The sequence below is a fragment of the Zootermopsis nevadensis genome, unplaced genomic scaffold, assembly GCF_977971745.1.
Source record: "Zootermopsis nevadensis isolate Lab colony 2312 unplaced genomic scaffold, Znev_1.0 Znev_ptg000032l, whole genome shotgun sequence".
NCBI classification, from domain to species: Eukaryota; Metazoa; Arthropoda; class Insecta; order Blattodea; family Termopsidae; genus Zootermopsis; species Zootermopsis nevadensis.
Window position 1 is genome coordinate 2,843,461 of NW_028259164.1, and position 23,044 is coordinate 2,866,504.

Below are 23,044 nucleotides of genomic sequence, written 5' to 3' on the forward strand. Positions count from 1 at the left end.
CTTAATTTTAATATTGTCTTCACGTTTAGGATGTGGCATCTCGTGTTGTCTCATGTGATGAAGTTATCTGATGAGAATTTTGTTTGGTTTGATCAACTCGATCTACATGCCCTGTTCATCTCTACAGAAGTTTTCTTCAAAAGGGGGGGAAAAACGAATAGGAAAATGGAAATAAGCGAAGGTATTTTGTGTGTTAAATGCTAAATTTTAAATGTCTTTAAGTAGATTTTTTTTTAACACCCAGTCCTGTAATCTTTGCTACAAAATGTGTGACGTAAGAAGATGGACTTTCGTTGTTGAAACTTACCTTGACTTGTGACTCAGTCATGCCCAGCGCGTAGGCAAGCTTTGCCCTTTCAGGTCCAGCGAGGTACTTGGTTTGTTCGAATGTCTTCTCCAGCGCGAATATTTGCTGCCCGCTAAATGTCGGCCTCGTGTGTTTCTTCTTCCCATCTTTGTCGACTAGCGCCATGTTCCCAGGACCCACTGGAAGAATAAGGAGAAGGCAGTTCACGTGACCGTCAAACGATTTGTAAAGAAAAATGAGCCCGGATTATTTTTCTTTTTTTTTTTATAATTTTATCTTACAAAACACGTGGCACTTAACAGCATCACCATGGCAACTGTTACGTCAACAGCTTAAAATCCCTTAACAACAAATGCGAAAAAGTATTCAACCAACATTTGCCTATTATTAATAGACCTAGTCCCGCTTCGAGGTTACTTGCGTCTAGAAGGAACTGGAACATACAATAACATAAAAAGAAGATTTTAGCTTCTCAAAGAGTTGAAGATGTCGATGTTGATCTTCATCCCTGAAGGTGGAAGCAGTATGTTCCTCCGATAATGTGGTATGTACCGTGTTACAACGCAGAAGACGAATGTGGACAAATCAAAAAGATGATTTGTTGTTGAAAATTTACGTATTTTTTTTCTGCAGAATTATTGAGACTGGTATTTAAGTCGGTGTAGTGACTGGGATATGGTCTAGACAGCCGCGGTTCGATTCCTGATAACACCAAGAAATCGATATTTGTAATGGTGATACGCCGTGTTTTGCTTAGGTTAGGAACTGAATATCCTGGTTATATACCAAAAAATCAGAAATTAACACCCACAGACTGGAAACTCAATGTCCTAACTTGTTGGTCGTAAAGCAGGCTTAATATATATTAAGACCGCCATGTTAGCATTATTGTTCTTCCGAGGGATATTAGAATTTCTATTGACTTTAGACTGATTATCATGCTGTACCTGCTTGTTGCTACTGTCAGTGTTGATGAAATCATTTAATGGCCGAACGTATTTAAGAAGGGTGAGATGGGCGAGGAATGTAGCACGCGAATTTTGAGAACGTGAGTAATTCTAACTGGCAGGGTTAAAATTTTAGCCGAAAAACCTTCAATTAATGACATACTTTAAAAGATTTAGGGAAATTGTCCTTAAATAAGTAGGACGTGGGGACTGCGAACTGGATTTTATTCGGGGTAGGGTCCAGTGCATCTTCTGAAGACCTTATTAGGCGTCGGTGTTCCATAAATGACGTAGAATACACGATTGTCAGTGTCTGATTAAGGATGGAGTTGGTTTGGCGCTTTGAAACTTCGCGAAAGGGGAAATTCCATGCCTTATTTTCTCTCTCCGGTTTGCAGAGTTTCAATAATTCTCGTTGAGACTGTACGCCGGCCAGTAACCAATGCTCACTCCGTCTTTTTCAAATTTCCTCGTGATCTTCTTTTGAAGAATATCAGAAGAATGGAGTCACAACTTGGCTTTCCGTTATAACGTTTATTACAGCGGCAATGATGACTGGACCGACATCGAGAATGGAGCTCTTGGATTGGCTGCTGTCTTGCGCATGCGTATTGCGATTGGTTGCGACTATTAAGGGTAATGGGGGGATCTGACGCGGAGTTAAAGATGGCGGATGCGGGACGAGCAGACAGGCGGTGGGCAGGAAGGAGACGACGATGGCACGAGAGTCAAATAAAAGACGGTCGAGTGGCGGAGTGATGGCGTAACACGTAAAGTAATTGCTGTCATAAGCCAAGGTTGCCCTTCAAGTAATTGTAGGACTTATGGCAAAGTTTAAGTTTGCTTTCGTGGCTGATTAACAGGTATTTGTCCAAATTTATTATTTGCGTAATTTTAAAATAAATCTCCTTTGAGCCTGCGTCTGTTAGGTTGGTTCCAAAACATTTTGCGTTTTTTTTTTAAATATTATTAAGTGTTAAACATTCCCGTTGATTTGTGTTCGTGTAATATTTATATAGAAGCCACGGTGGTCTAGCGGTTAGAACGCTGGCCTTGTAATCCTGGGGTCTCGGGCTCGATTCCCGGCGGTGCCCGAATTTATAACTTGTGTTGGGCAAGGCCGTGGTCTAGGCAACACGGAGTTTTCCTCCGTGGCATCCCAACAATTACTCCATTCACACACAGAAGAAGGCAATGGCAAACCACTTCTGGATCATCTGCCAAGAACGTATATGAACAGGTCCCAGTCCGAGAAAAGGATGGAAGGATCCTGTTCATATGGACCTGTCGTCAGACAGAACACTAATAATAATAAAATATTTGTATAACTTAGGACAGAATTTATTTTTACGTGTAATCCGTTTACTGGCTTCTCGGAGACGTTTCGCTTTATCCTTTGTGATACTTAGTCTACAAACGTTTTGTCCGAATCATTTTACACTCTTCATCTCTTCCCTTTTACTAATTAGATGTGGAACGCGAGACTTTGAATAATAAACGATAGAGATCATTACTGAAGATACGTTCAAAATGTCTGTATTCATGTACGTCTGGCCACGTCTAGCTACTACATTTCCGGAAGCCTCAGCTCAGCTAACAACTGTGGTCGTTACATCACAGTAATAATTAAGGCTAACTTGTTGTTACCTAAGTAACTACAGTATTACTAGAAATGCAGTAACTCTGGTTTGTCTGCGGCGCTGAACCACTGTGAACTTGCAGACGGCATGATTTTGCTACGATGTTAAACCTCAAAAGCCGAGGCTCGTCTAAATATTATTTAAAGAATTCAGTCCGTACCTCAAAGAAAACACAACACTTCACCATTACAAAGATCAACTGGTTAATCCTTTGAAGTCGAAGCTCGTATAAATAATACGTAAGAACTCAGTCCGTACCGCGAAGAAAACACTAAACTTCACCATTACAAAGATCGACTGGTTAACGCTGTTTAAGGAAATAATCGCTGTTTATAGTGAAAAATGAAGTTAGTGAATGTTAAATTAGGTGGTATATATAGTTACCACTGGAATTTGAACCCCACACGTGTATTGTCCATCTTTCTTTCGCGGTTAGGACTCCAGGCTTGCATTATCTTTTTTGAATTAGCCAAATTCTGAAACTTGAGGAAGCTTTTAAGTAGGATCTGAGGTTTTCTCGGTGGTGAGTAAGAAGATGGCTTTCTTCTGGGTTGTAGCGACGTGTAATCTGATATAAGTTTACCGACGATCGCCCTGATGATGGAGGCAGAAGAGACCTCTGAAACGTTGTTAAAATTGTACCAGACTACACGGCGTTATAACCCAGAAGACCGCCATCTTCATTCATCTTGGTGGGTTTTATTGTTTTTATCACACGTTCAAAGGCTGCGTTTTGTGTGTGACTGTACACATTAGTCCTAATGCGCGTTTCATTGGTTGTTTAGGCCGGTCGGGGCGCAGTCCTTCGTGATGTACCTTAATGTAAACTACGTCCCTCTTATATTGTGCAGGTTATGGGGGTTTAAGATGTGTGTGGGTAATTAGGGATGTTTATTAAAAACATTAGCCGCTGGATCCGGCTGTGTCGCGTAATACCCCAAAGTACAAGGGGATTATTTAAAAAGAATTTCAGTGTCTATTAGGCTAATATTGATGTGTTTAATGATGAAACAGATGTTTAATTCGGATTAAGTATTTAAGCGTACTTGATTTTGTTACTTAGATGTTTACGTCGCGTAAGATATTATTACGACGATAAAATTAAGGAAGTCGAGTTGATCGGTGCTGGGAGATAAGAGAAATGCTTTGAAAATTTCAGCCAGGAAATTGGAGTTCAGTCATGGTCGTAGTTGGGACGAACGAGAAACAAGTTTAATTATGTTACTATCTTAACTCTTTGAAGCCGGAGGAAGAGAGACAAAGTGTGGGGGGAGGGAGGGTTAATTAAATTTACGTTTCTTCTGCTGAAACTTCAGAATTCGGCCCGTACCGCAAAGAAAACACAACTCTTCACCGTTACATAGATTAGCTAGTTAACGCAGATTAATGAAGTAATCGTAAATACACTTCATGGGCAGAATGTATTCAGCTGGCTTAAGATAGGTGAACCTGTTGGTTCCATAAAAGTCGATAAATTTCCTGACCAGATAAGCCAGTATCAGTTTCTGAAGGGGGTCGGGGACTTTGCTATGCGTACAAGAAATATTTCAGAAGTTAAAGTCTTTAAAATACCGACATTTTAGAATGACTACGTCAGTTGCAAGAAACATTTTAATACCCGATTTCTGTCTTCTGGGTTGTTGCGCTGTGTAGTCTGGTCGATGTTAACCAACGTTTCAGAGGTCATACTGCCTCCGTCATCAGGGCGATGAGTATGAATATTTCTGTCTTCTGGGTTGTTGTGCTGTGTAGTCTGGTCGATGTTAACCAATGTTTCAGAGGTCATACTGCCTCCGTCATCAGGGCGATGAGTATGAAGATTTCTGTCTTCTGGGTTGTTGCGCTGTGTAGTCTGGTCGATGTTAACCAACGTTTCAGAGGTCATACTGCCTCTGTCATCAGAGTATGAAGATTTCCGTCTTCTGGGTTGTTGCGCTTTGTAGTCTGGTAGATGTTAACCAACGTTTCAGGGGTCATACTGCCTCCATCATCAGGGCGATGAGTATGAAGATTTCTGTCTTCTGGGTTGTTGTGCTGTGTAGTCTGGTCGATGTTAACCAATGTTTCAGAGGTCATACTGCCTCCGTCATCAGGGCGATGAGTATGAAGATTTCTGTCTTCTGGGTTGTTGCGCTATGTAGTCTGGTCGATGTTAACCAACGTTTCAGAGGTCATACTGCCTCCATCATCAGGGCGATGATTCATCGCCCTGATGACGGAGGCAGTATGACCTCTGAAACGTTGGTTAACATCGACCAGACTACACAGCGCAATAACCCAGAAGACAGAAATCTTCATACTCACCGCTGTGAGAACCTCAAGTCTTACATTTTAATACCCGTCCATCTATGCTTAGGTCTACCGAGTGGTATTTTTCCTTGAAGCTTTCCAAACAAATTTTGTACTTTGTATGTAGATTATATAATCCGAGTCCATGCGGTTAAGTCAGTGGCGTCGCTACTTTTATTAGAGATGATAAGACTCGTAGAAGTGAAACACGTTTTAAAATCGTAACGTAGAGTGAAAGTAATGCGTGTTATGCGTAACTACGAGACTTGAGTTGCGTGCAGGGAGGAGGGACGAAGCGAAAGACCGACTAACTCCAGAAGCCTTGGAACACAATGGTTTCGTCGTTCGTTTCGTTTAAAACATGCAAATGGTCGGAATATTACGCTTATAATATTTGCCTTCTCCTAACCCAACTCCCCCCCCACCCGAAACCCTTTACGCTCTCTTCTGCGAAATATACTGTGCATTAATGACCGTTTCCACTTCGTTTTCCCTGCAAAAGTAAAATGATAATTTTATAGGCCGCCACGATAAGACATTTGTATTTCTCCCTCAGCCGGAAATCTGGAGTTGTACAATATTGTCTTTGCTGCTACCCCGTGTTGAAATAATTGAGATTTTGGTGTGGATTATGTGAGAGTATTCTTGCCTTGATACAACCACGTCGTAGCTAGCGTGCGTATTTACATAACAGCGGAAGAGACTTAAAGTAAAATTCTCTTCCGTGATTTTTACAAGCGTAATTTGTGGCCCGTCATAGTTGAAGGGATTTAACTTTTCTTGTGTCATATATTAATGCAGTTCATACATATACATACCGCATTTAAAGTATAAATAAAAAAATTATAACAGTTTCTTTTTAACCAAAATAAATTTGAAAACATCTTCACGACGACTGAACCCAGACTCTGCCAGACCACCATAGCCTAGTTTGCGTTTATTGCTACCAGAGCCTCCACCGACAGAAAATTTTAAAAATTTCGTAATTTCTTCCGAGGAGCGCGCTCGGACATTTCGCTAGGATCTAAGAGACAAGTGATGCATACAAAATTTTAATACGTAACTCTCTTGAGAAACGTCTGTTTGAAAATCAGAGGAAGAGACAAGATTTTGTATTATGTTCCATCTTTTCAAATCTAAAACTTCTTGACGATGGTGAAGAGTCATTCGAATAAAAATTTCCTTGGATATTATCCATCGTCTAGTAATAAAACGTAAAAAACGTAAAACGACGTTTCGGAGATGAGGCTCTATCTCCGTCTTCAGGTTCCTACTCAGTTGGGCCCACTAGATAGAGCTAATCCCTAGGAACCTGAAGACGGAGATAGAGCCTCATCTCCGAAACGTCGTTTTACGTTTTTTACGTTTTATTACTAGACGATGGATAATATCCAAGTAAATTTTTATTCAAATGTTCCATCTTTTCAGATTAACAAACAAGGAAATTTGTAATAAAACATGACGCTAAGACGTCGGACCAGAAGACATTGATCCTAGTTTCACCATAAAGAATTGCGTGAACCACATATTGCATACCTTTTCGCCACGATCCTTTATTATCTTGAAAAAAAAAATAGTTTTGGCAGCAAAGTGGGCCTATACCTTCGTAACAAATGCACTCTTTTGTTTTTGGCTCCTATATATTACCACAGTACATCATGTTTTATTGGAAACGTCTGAGTAACACGTCGTTTTTATTAAGACCCTGAAAGGGAGTGATATTATAGGTGAGTATGGACTTTCCATCACATATTCTTCCCCAGAGACTCCCTTTTCTGTCTGTGTATAATCCGAAGCCTGTTATCTCTTCCTCTCTCGTGTCTATGGAAGCAATAGACAGGTTCAGGCAATAGCCAGCCTTCTTAGACAAGGGAGCCATAACTGAACCTTATTGAATATTACTCAATTGTTCCCTGGAGGTTAGACACGACCGCCCGCTCCCTGTTCGTACCAGTTTTCTTGTCGATTCAGCGAGTATCTGTATTGGATATTCCGGCCAAGTTTTATAACAAAAGCCTAGTACACACTGGTTAAAATAAAATAAAGAAATCTCTCGCGAAAAGTTTTATTGAATCCGTGACCGTAATAGAGAAAATTGTGTTTCAGTTTATGAATTTGGTTTAAGTGACAGTACACTCCATTTTCCCCCGGTTCAGAGTGGCTTGTACGCAATTTCGGTTGGAAGACGGCACTCGGAGGACCTTGACGTAGATGGAGGATGATAATAGAGAGATTGGGTTCATCTGGGGATGCAGATCGCCGGATGACTTTTGTGAACACGGTAATGAACCCTTTGGTTCCATAAAGGCTACGGAAATTTATGAGTTACCTGGGCGTATTTTTCTCACTTTGCCAATACGAAGATCGTTTGGTGAATGTTCTTCGAACGAAATTCTGTGATTTCCTTAAAGAGCGTTAGGCCTAAAGAATCGATCTTTGTGATGGTGAAGATTTTTTTTTTTTTTTTCCATTGCGGATTGAATTTATTAAAATGACAGGGTTTTAGACCGACCACTGATCATAAGAATGAATTTTATCCGGAGAATTAGGACTTAAAATCAGTGGGTTATGAATAAAAACATTAGGCTTATGTAGACCATTAATTTGTCTATATTTTTTAAGAGTAACAGGAGTTTATTATGTTTAATGAGTACTTTTAATCAAGATCATAATTATTGGAGTGTAACATTACTCTCGTTCTTTTTATTTATTCATTTAATCAAAATTATGTCAGTATTCGTTTACTGAATTCTGCCTGGCATGAAAATTGGACACATCTCGAACCCCTTAACGTTGTTTATTTTTTTAAAACTTTCATCAATAAATAATTTGAAACTCTCATTAAAACCAGTTAATTCTTCCTTTTTCTAGTGAAAGAGGGCAAGATATGAGAAGCAATCTAAAATAACGTAGGAAACCATAAATGGCTGTGAGTGCGTGGGGTTGATTATGTCGTCATATTTCTACTGGTGGCCAGGCCGTGTTCCGTTTTATACGGCCCTCGTATTGGCCGTATATTGCTGCGTTTGTGGGGTAAGAAACGGGGGTTGGGTGAAGGGGTTCAGAAATGTATTGTAAGGAAATATGTGACGTCCACAGAGCGCTAGCGGCTTCAAGCTGGTGCTTGGTCAATCCTGGAGAAAACCAGGAAGTTAAAACTCCGAATCCCATATCTTGGTATACACCGCGGCTTTTAACCAGTTCTCACAACTATCAAATTGTCCCGTCAAGAATGACGGTAACATGTGAAGTAAGGATTAAAAGCATTTTTCTTTTTGTCTATCGGTCTAACAAAAAAGTTAAATTCGTAACTTACTACGGATTAATTGAGAAAAATTACGAAGTGTCAACGCGCAAACATATCTTCTGCCGTGTTCTATAGAAGTGCATGTCGATGAATGATCGTGTAATCATAAATATTTTCCCATATGGTCTAGGCAACACGGAGTTTTCCTCCGTGGCATCCCAACAATTACTCCATTCACACACAGAAGAAGGCAATGGCAAACCACTTCTGGATCATCTGCCAAGAACGTATATGAACAGGTCCCAGTCCGAGAAAAGGATGGAAGGATCCTGTTCATATGGACCTGTCGTCACACAGAACACTAAATAATAATAAGATGAGGTGGTCTAGCGGTTAGAACGCTGGCCTTGTAATCCTGGGGTCTCGGGTTCGATTCCCGGCGGTGCCCGAGTTTATAACTTGTGTTGGGCAAGGCCGTGGCCTAGGCAACACGGAGTTTTCCTCCGTGGCATCCCAACAATTACTCCATTCACACACAGAAGAAGGCAATGGCAAACCACTTCTGGATCATCTGCCAAGAACGTATATGAACAGGTCCCAGTCCGAGAAAAGGATGGAAGGATCCTCTTCATATGGACCTGTCGTCAGACAGAACACTAAATAATAATAATAATAATAATAATAATAATAATAATGATGGATGAAATCCATATTAATCATAATTTATGATCGTCTCTCCAGGTCATACCGCGCTGTGCAACTGCAGTATTGAGTCATATGACGCTGTATTGTTAATGTTAACATTTGTTGTTGAAGATTTGGTAAGTATTTCCTAGGTTTCTTACCGTTATGATTCATTATATTACTCCCACCAGTTGATAGAGCAGAATGAAATGACCTTATTACGGAAACTGGTCCATGATAGGTCATGTTTGGTTCTCTGTGTTAATTTATGGATTCGTAATCGTGGTAGGAAGATTGTACCAGGATGCAGTGCATTATGCTGTGTTGTGTTGCTTCAATGGAGCAGTGGACTACGCCATCTGGCGTCCAGGGCGCAAGAAGTAGGTTGCATTAATTTGACAAGCGCGGTTCAGTTTTTTTTTTTAAAACGTGTGAAAATACATTCATTGTGTGAAGAAATTTAAGTTTACAATGTATTTTGCAGGTTTGTGGTCTCCGAATTCATGTACTTTATTTGTTTAGGAACATGAACATAATTTGCCATAAAATTTCTTATAAGTATTACTTGTTAGTTTTTCATACTTAAGAATGGAGACCCACGTCTTTTAATTACACAGAAATAATTTGTAATTTAACTTCTTCGCGCGCGTGTGCACAAAGCCATGTTCTCTTCAAGGAACCATCTAATAATCACTTCGTAATTCCACAGAACAGAGTCCTCGATAAGCTGATTGAGGCTTAGCTGTTTTAGAAATTCCTTTCCGGTTACGAAACACTGACGTAGGATATTTGTGACATGTAGTGTGTTATTAATTCGGTCCCGGGAATTTTTCAGGATAGCCTGTGTCTCGTTGTAGCCTTGTCCCCTGCCAGCTGACGTCCTGCACCCCCTCGCACCCCATGGACACGCGCCCATCCTAAATCCCACCACAAGGGGCTGCCAATGTCGTATCAAAACACTAGCCGCAAGCCAGAACGTAAATACCGGGGAGACACTTTTCCTGTGTGCCCGAAATCATTTGATGACGTTACATTTTCAATTCGACATTTTTTTTACGAGATTTGAGGGTTTTTTTACTGAGGTTTAGGTGTCGGTGATGGTATTCTGGGCTGTAAAGCCGTGTGGACTTGTAGGTATAAAACAACGTTTCGGAGGAATATACTGCTTCTATCTTCAGGGCGGAATTTAATACCTGGATGACCACCGTTGAAATTGTTGTACATTTCTCACAGAAACTTTCCTCGAGTTTTGCGATGTATCAGCCTGTAGTCTGTGACGTGGAAGTGGCCGTAATTTGTAAAATTATGTGATTAAATTTTAGGAATGTTTGCTACGATTCATTTCAGAATCCTTTGTTTTTATATATCCTCTGTAAGGACGTAACATTAAAACACGACTATAATTTTACCTATGGTTTTACATTGTGTGGTTTCTGACACTAACGGAGGAACATATACTGAGGATGAAAACAGCAGGGTACTGAGTAAAATTTCTGGACCTTAATAAAATTAAGGAAATTGCACAAAGACGTTTATAATTTGTAGGTAGGTCCTTCTGTAGAAGAAAAAGGTGTCTCGGCGCTTTATGCGAATAGTTTGGACCGAACGTCTATTTAGTTCATAATAGACATGTCTGAGCTTGAGCACATAATAGTCGTGTTGCCAAACTGATTGATGGTTTTGTGAAGCCAATGCATTTCTTCCTAACGCGGGTGCCTGTTATGTTGAAATCTCGCGACGTGGCTTATTGTACAAGTTTTAACTAAGCGATAAATCTGTAGTTATTTTTTTTATCTTTCTTATTCTTGTTGAGGGTTGGTTTTATCGCCATGGTAACGTCTCCATTAGCCACCGTGTCCAGGACACTCAGACAAGAATCTTAATGTGTCTAAAACTTTTATGGGGTTTTTAAAGTTCAGCCTTTTTACCCTCGGTAATGTTAAAAATGTTTTATTATATTATATCAGTGCTTTAAACGTTCTCGAAGCAATGTTCGCTTTTATAGGCTGCAGATTCCAGACACTTACATGTAAAAGAGCTTTGTCGTAGCTGAAGCAGTCTGAGAGTCATGTCTTGCTTTAACAGTCAGTAATTCTTCAATTTGTATTTCGTATTATTATCTCAGTGTAAACAGCGATTATTTCCTTAAACAGCGTTAACCAGTTGATCTTTGTAATGGTTACGTGTGGTGTTTTCTTCGCGGTACGGCCTGGATTCTTAAATAATATGTTCGCAGCGCGTGTCTCTTTATAAACAGCAATTATTTCCTTAAACAGCGTTAACCAGTTGATCTTTGTAATGGTAAAGTGTTGTGTTTTCTTTGCGGTACGGACTGAGTTCTTACGTAATATTTATACGAGCTTCGTACTTCAAAGGGTAAACCAGTTGATCTTTGTAATTGTAAAGTGTTGTGTTTTCTTCGCGGTACGGACTCAATTCTTTAAATGATATTTAGACGAGCTTCGGCTTTTAAGGTTTAATAGGCCGATTACAGATGCTAACTAACCTCTAGATTTCATAGTAACTTGATAAGTGGACATGACGCGCTGTGTGATGACGAAACCTGCGACCTCTGTTATTGTCCGTTGAGAAGTCAGAAAAGTGTGGGTTGGCAGCATTGTGGTAATAATCCGTCCTAGCCATGCAATGTCACATCAGTCAGTCTGTCTGTTGTATAACGAAGCAAAGGAATGCAGACTGAGTCTTTCAGCAACCCCTTACACTGGATGCTTACATCCACTCTAAGTTTTACATCTCGAATTTTACTTATTATATCATAACCTCATTACTTCATCATTGAACTCTTTAATAGAGTCCAATTCTGCTGTCACTTCGTGCTCTAAGTTACAGATCAGTATTTTTCACAAGTCTCGGTGTTTCTATGTAAGAACTTGAGATGATAATGTTGCGTCATATTGTGATGATTATAATTGTTTAATTTTAACCGTCTAATCACAATAAAATATTTTATTAAATATTAAAATATTATTACTACAATTAACATTTAATGTTTAAAATATTTAAAATAGAAAGAGCATCATTTTAATATATTTTAAATATTAAATGTTAATTGTAGTAATAATATTTTAATATTTAATAAAATATTTTATTGTGATTAGACGGTTAAAATTAAACAATGTAAGAACTTGTTAGCGCCATAAAGCAGAGTCCTTAAAAAGATGACAGTCGGTCAGCTAGTCACAAAGTTTACCATCTTTTATGAAACACGAAGAGCCTGTCGCTAAGAATCCATTCCAGAATTTCTTTCTGCGAGCTCAATTTTGATATTATCCTCCCATTCGACTATCAGCTGTTCCAGAACATTCTATAGTGGAATTTCTGAGTTAAATAGTTTTGGTGGAAAGGTACATTCACTGGCTACTTAGTAACTGTATATGAGACGTGTAAGAAATTTAAGTAGCCTACTTAGTATGCGAGAGAATTTGGTAGCAAGTTTACGTACGATGTTCAGTTTTTGTCAGGGCTACATTTTGGTAGTCACGTGATATGGACTATTATTTAAACGCAGTGACATGGGAACTTTATTATACACTCGCTCTAAGCGTTATTTACTGATGATATAATCTGCCTTTAGAAACGTCATCAGTCTAGTATGGTTTGGTGTCTCCTCCTATACAATTCTTACCTCAGTGGCAACATCTCGGGTTAACTAAATACAGTGGCAGTATAAAATTTGCATAATTCGAATTACTTTAAAATATACATTGGAGAGTTTAAAAAATAAAATCCCCGTACGTTTGTATAAAATTTAGTGTGGTGCAGTAATTTCTTCTTAAGAGAGCCTTTCCGACAAATACGTAATCCTGGTATCCTATTTAGTGACGTATAAATGCCTGAAATACGAAAGGCCTTTGGAAGTCTTGACATACTAATGGTATCTGGTGCTTAATAAATAAGCTTATGGTCATTTCTGTAGGGTCTGTGTTCCAGTCGAATCCTGTATTATTGCGATAGTTGCTTGTAGTCATCTTATAATTTTAAAACTGGCCGGAAGTAGCCTACTGTCGTAATATTTCTAGTGTCTAATAAGTAGTTTTTTTGAATTCCATTTTACTGTCTTCCTAAAATTTCATATTTCATAAGGAACTTTGAATTATAAGTAATATTTTATTTTCATATGTTTTAATAAATATACATAAATCAATTCCTGAAGAAGATATGTTCATTATTGCTAAGGTATTTTACTAGTATTCATGTTAAATTAAATTTTATAGCAGTATTTTTTTTTACGTATTTGAACGAATTATAATCTGTACGATGAAGGACCGATAAGGGTAACCACAGATGAGAGTTGAAATACCTTCTAATGAAGTCAGAGATATTTAATTGTCGGTCAGCGAGTAAGCCTATGACAGATTATATTCTAATTACGTCAGAGTTACAGATGAGAAATCACCGAGTTTTATAAATGAGGGATCCAAAAACAGGCAACCTTTCAAATTGATTTGTTAATTTCGAATTATCTGTAAATCCTATTCGCCCTGAACTTCGCAATTGTTTCGTTGTTTAAACGTTTAAAATTAAACTAGTTTTGTATTTTATGCCTGAAACTGTGGTCTTTCGCCCTAGGGGAGTCAGAACAATGATTTTTTATCGTTTCTGGTAAACGTAAAAGACATTCAAGAAGGGTTACAATTAAAATAGGTAAATTAATTATATTTTTATGTTGATGGCATTGATTTGTTAAAGGTATCTTAAGCAATATTATAAACATGTCATAATATACAGTAAGATATCTTAAGAAATAATTTATTGTCCTACGGAAAATAAATCTGTTGGTATATAAATAAATATGTATATATATATATATGTGGTCTAGCGGTTAGAACGCTGGCCTTGTGATCCTGGGGTCTCGGGTTCGATTCCCAGCGGTGCTCGAATTTATAACTTGTGTTGGGCAAGGCCGTGGTCTAGGCAACACGGAGTTTTCCTCCGTGGCATCCCAACAATTACTCCATTCACACACAGAAGAAGGCAATGGCAAACCACTTCTGGATCATCTGCCAAGAACGTATATGAACAGGTCCCAGTCCGAGAAAAGGATGGAAGGATCCTGTTCATATGGACCTGTCGTCAGACAGAACATTAAATAATAATAAGATTAAAAAATAAATTAACTTGGAACTAAACAGCCCATAGTTTGTGCCGGCCAACAAGAATTATTGTTAGGGAGGTCCAATCAAGGGCGATGTGGCCTGTGGAAAATGTTACGAGATTGGTTCGAAGTGCATACAGAATTTTAGTTGGAAATTTTGAACACCGGAGACCACTTGTAAGATCTAGGCGTAGACATGCGGATAATATTAAAATATATCTGAAAGAAATAGGATGTGTGTGTAGGATTCATCTGGCTGATTGTATTTGGGGTTCCATAAAAGGCGGGGAATTTTATGACCACCTGAGTGACTGTCAGCTTCTCCAGAAAGACTTTGTTCCATGGAATTTGTTTGGTTACGTAATATTAAAGGGACTAAGGTTCTATATTAACTTTTATGATAACATTGGCTTTGCAACGCGTGAGGGACAGGTGTGTAGGTCCCTCTAATTGAGGAGTAGGTTCATGTTTTTGTGTTTGAAAGGAGCGTATGGAGTACTCTTCATCAGATATTTCAAATACGCCTTAGGGAAATTGGGGAGGGGAGCTGGTTGGGGGTTCAGTGGAATATGGTTAAGAATAATATTTTTTTTTATATATTATCATTTCAGCAGTGGAATTAAATACTTAAAGCACCCCATAAAATAAAAAACATTAGTTGAACGGAAAGAGAAATAATTACTGCACGTTTAGTTCGTGTGAATGCCACTGTACACAGAATGGGCACCATATGTGAACGCACGGACGTCGTTTGTGTTAACATATGGGCGTTGCAGAGGGGATGAGGTAGACACATATGACACAGGGATGTGTATTAGTATTTAGGCTTGTGTATATGTGATAGGGTTGGGGTGGGGGGGGGGGCACAGATCAGAATGCCAAAATCCAAATCTCAAACACAAGGGGCTTATAGTAATAATGCTATATATGGAAACATTATATTATTGAATTTATGTTTGCTACTGAAGCAAGGACGGAACATGCAGTTTGATGATAAGCTGGTATTAAAATAGTTTTGCCGGTGATTCAGACAGCTTGAATGTTATAATGGCATCTATACACTGTCAACAATTCTAATGCTCCGCGTGACAGACGCTACTTAACTGGTTAAATGTGTTTATTGTATTTGCTTAGTGTAAACTTGCAGCTAATTGGATGTTGTCTCCTGTTTTATAATAATTTACAGGACTATATTCAAAGAAGAATTTATAATAACTAAGTTTTATGGGACTGCATATTTTCATTAGATAGGATATAAATACTTTTTTTCAGAAACTTAAAATCAATATATAAATTGTTGTAAGTTAAAAATAAATTTAATCACTTTCATAGCAGGAACGATATTTCTCGTTAAGAATATTGCCCAGTTCTGATGTACCTTAGAGATTTTACGTAAGATAATAATAATAATAATAATAATAATACTCTCCTTTGTTTGCTGATTAAATGTTTACTTCGTTGTATTATGTAAGCCATGATCGCATTATCATGGTTATGATATACAAATAAATGAAGGCATTTTTGCTAATTAAAACAGCATGGATAGGTTTAAGCAATGTCCGGCACTACCAAAGGACTTAATTTAAAGTCTTTTGTTTTAATCCTGGGAAGTGTAAAAGAACCAAGGTCTTATAATTCGTAGTTTTGTGCGTGGTTTCCGAAATATTAGAGGAACACGTTGCCTCTACCTTCGAGGTTACTCAATGGCTTTGTTTCAACTATGGAGTTTATCTAAAGTTGAATGTTATAAGAAGATACTCGTGAATCGTGTACAGGTAAAGATTTGTATTTGTGATATGTTTAATATACTATCGTTGCGTTACAGGGAGATACTGAGAAATACCACGAATATTCTTGGGATATTCTTGTTATGAAGGAATTTATTGAAATATTTGTTGATTTTCAGTTTAATAGAGGGACTGAATACGATATCGATTCATTTTTAGAAACTGATAATTAAAAGTATGTACAGACAATCAGTATGGAGGAATAAATTAGCGTAGAGGTTATCCTTAAACTTAACAGTTCGAAATTATACGATATAAAACATTACAAATGAGTTTGCCTCTCTTGAGAATTTTTAATTGTATGGATTAATTAAGTGCATAATATTTGTGTAGTCCTGATAGTACGTGGGAAATTACCCGTGACGTCATCAGAGGACTTACACTCTCTCATGCGATAACTAATATTCTATTTTTTTTTAAAAAAATTCTTGCTCATATAATTTATATAATTTTACTATTTTTGTATATACCAATATCATGTCTTATATACACTAATATACTCATTTGTTGATCTTTGCTGAATCTGCGTCAATACATGAATATAATAAAATTAATATATTGACCTTGGCTTATCAGGTGGTGCAGAATGATTCTGCCACACAGATTTATTTAATAAATTAATTTGCTGTCATTGTGATCTTATATGAGTTTTACGATGTGTAGTATTATAGGTAGTGAATAACGTTTCGGAGGAACGTACCGTCTTCATCTTCTGTGAAGGAACAAGTAGGTATGATAATCAATGCTTTCAAAATTGAAACGAAACTAACTTGTTGATCAACGTTTTAACTGGAGATTAACATTTGGTTAATTAATAAATAAATCCGCAATGATGGGAGTCAATATAAATCACACTGCATTCATTTTACTTGCTTAAAAATCAAATTTGGATGTTGCCAGCTCACAGCGGTCACGTGGTAAAACCACGACAGATCATATTTTGCGTAATGACGTGTAATGTGACAGGGGCGTATGTATTAATACCTTAATAACACGGTAATGCCCGTTCATAATTGTATAATTCAAGCCTTAATTAAGGGTAAATTATAGGTTGCATTAAAGCTCATGGCTCCGGTGAAATCTCTCTTCGTCATTTGTATTTGGGCATAAAGCGTTGAAGTCCCAGGCTTCGAACCCAGGAGGGGACAAACCGCTGGTTGGCGAATCTAAACAGTCCTGTCATCACGTGACACTGTGCGGTAAACACGTCATTAGGATGCAAGTCTAAACACCCCCAGCCAACCCCTACTCTTTGCCTGGAACTAAAAGTCCGCAGAATGTCACCCCTGTGGAGTGGGGAGGGGGTGGTTTTTGGGCTGGAGTGAGGGGTGGAGAGTTTGCATTGCATCAAGTGCCGGGTTATGGGGCCTGCATGTGCCGGGGTTATGAGCTCTAATCTTACCCCACATATCCCGCGCGTGGTTAACTTGTTATCACGAAGTGCCCTGTGAAGGCTTTTGGCTGTCATAACGCTTGGAATTAGCGTGTAGTAATGGATAATAGTCTACAGACTGTACTCACTTACATATATAATCTACATTTGGGCCCTTTGTGTTAATATTGCATTCCCATGTATGTCTTGGCCAGGCAAATGGTCTCTTGCGTTCAAGATTTCCAGACAAAAGTTTTCTGTCCCATACGTGTCACATCTCACCCTTCTTGACTTCGTTACCTCAATAATTGGTCAGCTGTTGAAGCGTACATAACTCACTTTTGGCCTAATGTATGTGACCTACGTCACAATTCGTGTCGTATGAAGAATGAGTAGACATTTTTCTTTGTCCTGGTAAAAATGGCACTTCTGTATCTGAGTAGTTTTAACATTTATAACTCATTGCACAAAAGCCCAGCTGTTGGAAGACCAAACGATTATAAATTGTCTGAATAATCTGTCTATACAATAAGCAAATGTTGGTAGGGTTAGGTTAGGTTGGCGACTGTTTTGCTGTCAAGCGATTTTGGGCCTTACGGATAATATTTATGACTACGTGTTTACAACTTAAAATTGTCCCGTCATTCTTGACGGGAAAATTGTTAGTGTCCTGTGACGAAACATTTGTGCCTTTAGTTGACTTTGAATTTTAAAATTGTCAGGAGTACAGAAACAGATTAAAACAACTCTTGTGTCACGTATGTATAAACTGCAAACGAAATATACGCTGGGTTCATGTTTCGATTAAAATGATTCCTACGTATCAGTCTAAAACGAGAGCCATACTGCTCCAAATGCAATTACGACAGATGATTTTTTAATAAAACTCCTTTATATATGTACATATCTGGGTTAGGTTATGTTGGAGAGAGTCTGTATTGTTGACTGAGTAGTTCGCCGACCGGCCATTGCGTGTTGGAACATGGGAATGAAGTGGCGCTGGTGTCGCGACCGTCTGTCGTTACTGTTACCGCAGATTAATTACGCTGTGACGATCAGCGTTTGTTTGATTTCAGAGTTAATATCGTGTGCTCGCCAGATGGTTCTGCCTCTGCTACTGGTCGTCATGAGTTGATGCTGTCACATAACCCGTATTGCAGACATTTCTCCTTGTTAACTGCAATCCCCTTATCATAACACACATACTGAATTATCAGTGTATTTCTGTCGTAAGGGGTTCAACTCACTGAGCAGGTGACCTCAGTGGTTTTGCGTTTTCAATCCGCGGATAGAAATAATATATTCTACATACCTTACTTATTTTTAAACCCAAATAATAATGTTCTCTAATAATAATAATTAAATTAAATTAAATTATTTAAGTCCTTGACAACAGCCAGATAAGACCAATTACAGCCAAGCACTGAACAACAGTACAGGATAAAATGTAATATACTGAAATCTACAAGTGCCTTAGAAATGAAGTCACATTTTGGAACAAATAAAACATAACCCAGATGTACAATAAGAAACTTACAAGTATAATTCAATTAAATTTGATTCAATCCATTTACTTAGGTGCTTGACAGCAGCTGAAGAGCTAATTACAGGCAAGCACTCGAATTAAAAACAAAATGAAACACGATAAAATTAATTAAAAACGAAAAGGTGATACAATAATAGAGAATAATTGTTTTTGTTTATAGATCTGAAAAATATAATCTCTTATCGAATAAGTCGATGCTCCTACAGACTGCATTGGCACCAGAAACGAATCTGGCTGAGGGAATGACCTTGAAATTACGACGGACTGTATCAAAGACAAATGAGCAACTTTACCTTTAAAAACATTAACGAGGAATCGGGCATCCAAATTGCCTCCTCCTTAAATGGATCGTTAAGAAATTTAATCTGATTAATATATTATTTCGGTCATATCATGAGAAATAGTGACAGATACGGGCTGCTTCAGCTGATAAACCAGGGAAAAGGATTCGGAAGGAGGGGACCTGGCAGGCTAAGAATCTCCTGGCTTCAGAACCTAACAATTTGGTTCTCGATGTCCATGGAGGGCTGTTTTAAGTAGCAGACGGTAAAGCTCAAATTGCTGTGCTGATCGCCAACATATGGAACGGACAGGCAATTTAAGAATAAGAAGAATATATCTTCGTAATTATAGTCATTAAAAAATCTAGTGTAACGTAAAGCTACAAATTTCCTTTAAAAATAATGATATTATAATATGCCTCTTGTGTTGTGCTAGCCAGAACAAATCTTCCCCCACTTCGAGCCTCGTGTTGAAACGGGGCTGTGTCGACTAGGTACAGAAATACAAAATTATTAGTCGATTCCTTTCTGATAAATTTGAGGGACGTTATTTGAGGTCATAAACTTTCTTTCAGCTAACTAAATTCTTGCGATAGTCTTCGTAATAGTTCTTGAGAACCTGATAGCTGCCCAGGTAGTCAACATTCTCCGCCTTTTATAGAACCCGAAGGTTCATTACCGTATTCACAAAAGCCCCCCTCTCGATCTTGTCCTTCGCCATAACGCGGTGTTCCCAGAAATATCGTATTAATGAAGATAGAAGGATAATAAGACACCGAAACAGACGAGCGTGTGAGTTAATTTAACAAAATGACTAATGGCAGAATTTAAATATGAATGATGCGTTATTGTTAAATGATAAATTAATGGTTAATGGTTCCGTTACGTAAGCTTAAAAATTATTTCACTGAATACGCCTATCCACGTACTGTTTATTCAAATTAATCATTAAATTCATTACTGGACTAAATGAGCTCTTCATTTGTTTTGACGATAAATAAGGCCACGTGAAGGAACATTACGTGATCGCGTAATTAGATTTTTCCGTGGATCAACGAGTTTTGTAGATTACACTCAAAACTAGGTTTGATATCGTATGGCGTGTTAGCTTAATAATATAGCATCACATATAAGTCCTTTGTAATATGATTGTATAATTAATGATATGACACAAAATTAATATCGATAACTTTGAACATGAGTTTACTTTGAGAAAACAATTGAATGGATATTGAAGTATGGTCTTGTTTGTTCGTGATTAATTTGTTGGTTTTTATCGACATTATGGCAAGGGCGATTGGCGAGCGACATTCATTTCTTACTACGGGACGTGATAATGATCGATTGTCGACAGAAATCGATTTAAATCCCATGTTGGGTTGAATCATAGTGAGCGATTTTTGCTGGCAGATGGCACCACCAGATATCAATATGGAAGTAATAATAACGAGTACGTAAACAGGTAACTCGCCCCTCGTTATGTGTCAATCAGCAGGCAAGCTGGTTCGCCCACTTCACTTCTATTTTGAATTTATTTTGAATCGAAACTTTCTACGACTCCTCGTACTCGTTCAAGCTAAATACAGAACGTACTTGGAAATTGTGTGATGGGTCTTGTTTTCGCGACATCATGTGGCATTTTGATTACTTCAGAGTCATGCCAGTCCCAGACACAGATGTCTTATGAGCACGGGTTCGATTCTTAGTGGTTACGAATCTGATGATAGAACAGAAATATGATTCAGCGATGAAAAACATGGTTTCATATGATATTGTAATTGCGTCATATTGTGAATACTATAACAATTATTTATTTTAATCCGTCTTATCACAATATTTTAAAATTTCTTATAATTAAGATAGTAAAATATCATTGATGTTCCATATCGATTGATCGATTTACATTTTGGAACATCTTTTACACAACATGTTTCAGTTTTTATAAAACCATCATCTACTCTATTTCTACTTTTATTTTTATTGATACTTTCTAACTATAATTTATATATTTTGAATATTATTCTCTAAATTCTTTTATAAATTCTTTCAAATTCTTTAGTGTTTCTTTCAATCTTTTACTTACAGACCGATATTATGTACATCTAATAACATTTAAGAAAAACAACTCCTTCGCCCAAAAAAATGGAAAAACAAACGTAATGAAACATCACCAAAATACTACAGAAATCATAATTGAGTTTTAAGTTCTTAGATATATTTTACACCTGATGATGGTTTTATAAAAACCGAAACATGTTGTGTAAATGTTCCGAAATGTAAATCGATCAATCGATATGGAACATCAATGATATTTTTAACTATCTTAATTATAAGAAATTTAAAAATATTGTGATAAGACGGATTAAAATAAATAATTGTTATGGTTTCATATGTTCTTCCATCGTGACGGAGTACCTGAAAGTGTAGCTCCCTGTCCGATGGATTGGTCGTGGTGGTCCGTAGAAGAGGCCGTTGCGATCACCGGAACTCACTCCTAAATTTTTGTGTGTGTGTGTGTGGGGGGGGGGGGTTAAATGAAGCAAAGAGCAGACATTATTTAGTCAGCGACGTTGATGTGTGCGTAAGATTTAGATTATTTTGACCTCAGGAATATGATATCGAAACTCGTTATTCTAGACGGGTAAGTTTACACGTGTCAACAGCCAAGGTTACAGTACCCGAGTGTCAAAGTGAACTTACGTAACTAAATCATCTTTTGCCTTCCACTATGTCTGATTCTTTCAGATTTTACTGTTATAGCCATGTTTCTTTGTAATAACCTACTCCACTCTTTACCCAATAAATACTTTGTTTTTACATTCAGGCTTAATTCATCTTAACATTAACCAGTCTTGTTCCTTCAGAAGCTGATAGTCGCCGTGCTGGTTACGAAATGCGTTGCGTTGCAAATGTTAATTAATTTCCGTGTTTTCAGAATCCCGTGTTCCGACAACAGCCTGTGCCAGCTGAATCCAATCCACTCCCTATTTCTCTAATATCCAACTTAATACAGATGAACATTATTTTTCTTTCCATTCTTAGATATTCAGAACATCCTCGCAGCTTCAGATTTCTCGTATTTTTCATGCTGTATGTCTAACCAACCGCGTGTGTCCTTGATTTGAAGACTCCAGTAATATCTGGTGATAAAGTTACGAAGTTCGTCATTTTCCGCGTGTTACTTCTCCCATCTTGTGTTCAAATATTCTTCCGTGTTGACACAAGTCCTGTTGACATCAAAGACGGCCTGTAATGTCAGTACGAGTCGTATTAATGATCGATTTTGGGAAGAAAATCAACTATGTGAGTTGTGGTGCTGGGTTATTCTGACGGACAGATGGCACCACGCGCTTCCAATAAGGTAACATAGTTCGTGTAAACAGCTCGGAATGAGAGCCACGGCGCTTATCATCGCCGGCGAGCGAAGTGATCAGCTCATCTCACGTTCATGTTATGAACGGTGCCGACTTGTTTACACTGTGACCGGGGTAAACGGGGCTTGTAGTCGAATTGCCTGACTCGGGTTACGTTTTACGGTTATTATGTACAAATTGTGGCTTATTTGACCCGTGAAAACTGCAGTCCAAACATCGTACATTGATGAGAATTATTCTGGCTAACAGCTTGACAACTGGTCGTGGATTAGGGAAGGACACACCTAGTCCAATTACACTTTGTTTGAAAACATTCACTGCAGCAGAAAGAAACTAATTAAAGGGACAGCCCTTCTTGAAAAACCAAGAGCATGTAAAGAAATTCCACGTCTTTTATGGAACAGAAAGATTTATTACCATGTTCACAAGAGTCAGATGAATCCAAGCTACATCC

The 23,044-nt window shown here is 38.0% G+C and overlaps 2 protein-coding genes across 3 annotated transcripts in view; one reads left to right on the forward strand and one right to left on the reverse strand.

Annotated features, from left to right (window-relative positions):
* Positions 1-23,044, forward strand: part of LOC110841329 (MAD2L1-binding protein) — a 177,737-nt gene that overhangs the window by 100,028 nt on the left and 54,665 nt on the right. The window lies entirely within an intron of this gene.
* HGTX (HGTX homeodomain transcription factor) overlaps positions 1-23,044 on the reverse strand; it is a 62,263-nt gene that overhangs the window by 31,253 nt on the left and 7,966 nt on the right. The window contains exon 2 of the mRNA XM_087359590.1: positions 308-486. Coding sequence (XP_087215716.1) covers positions 308-486 — 179 coding nt within the window. The remainder of the gene's footprint in view (positions 1-307; positions 487-23,044) is intronic.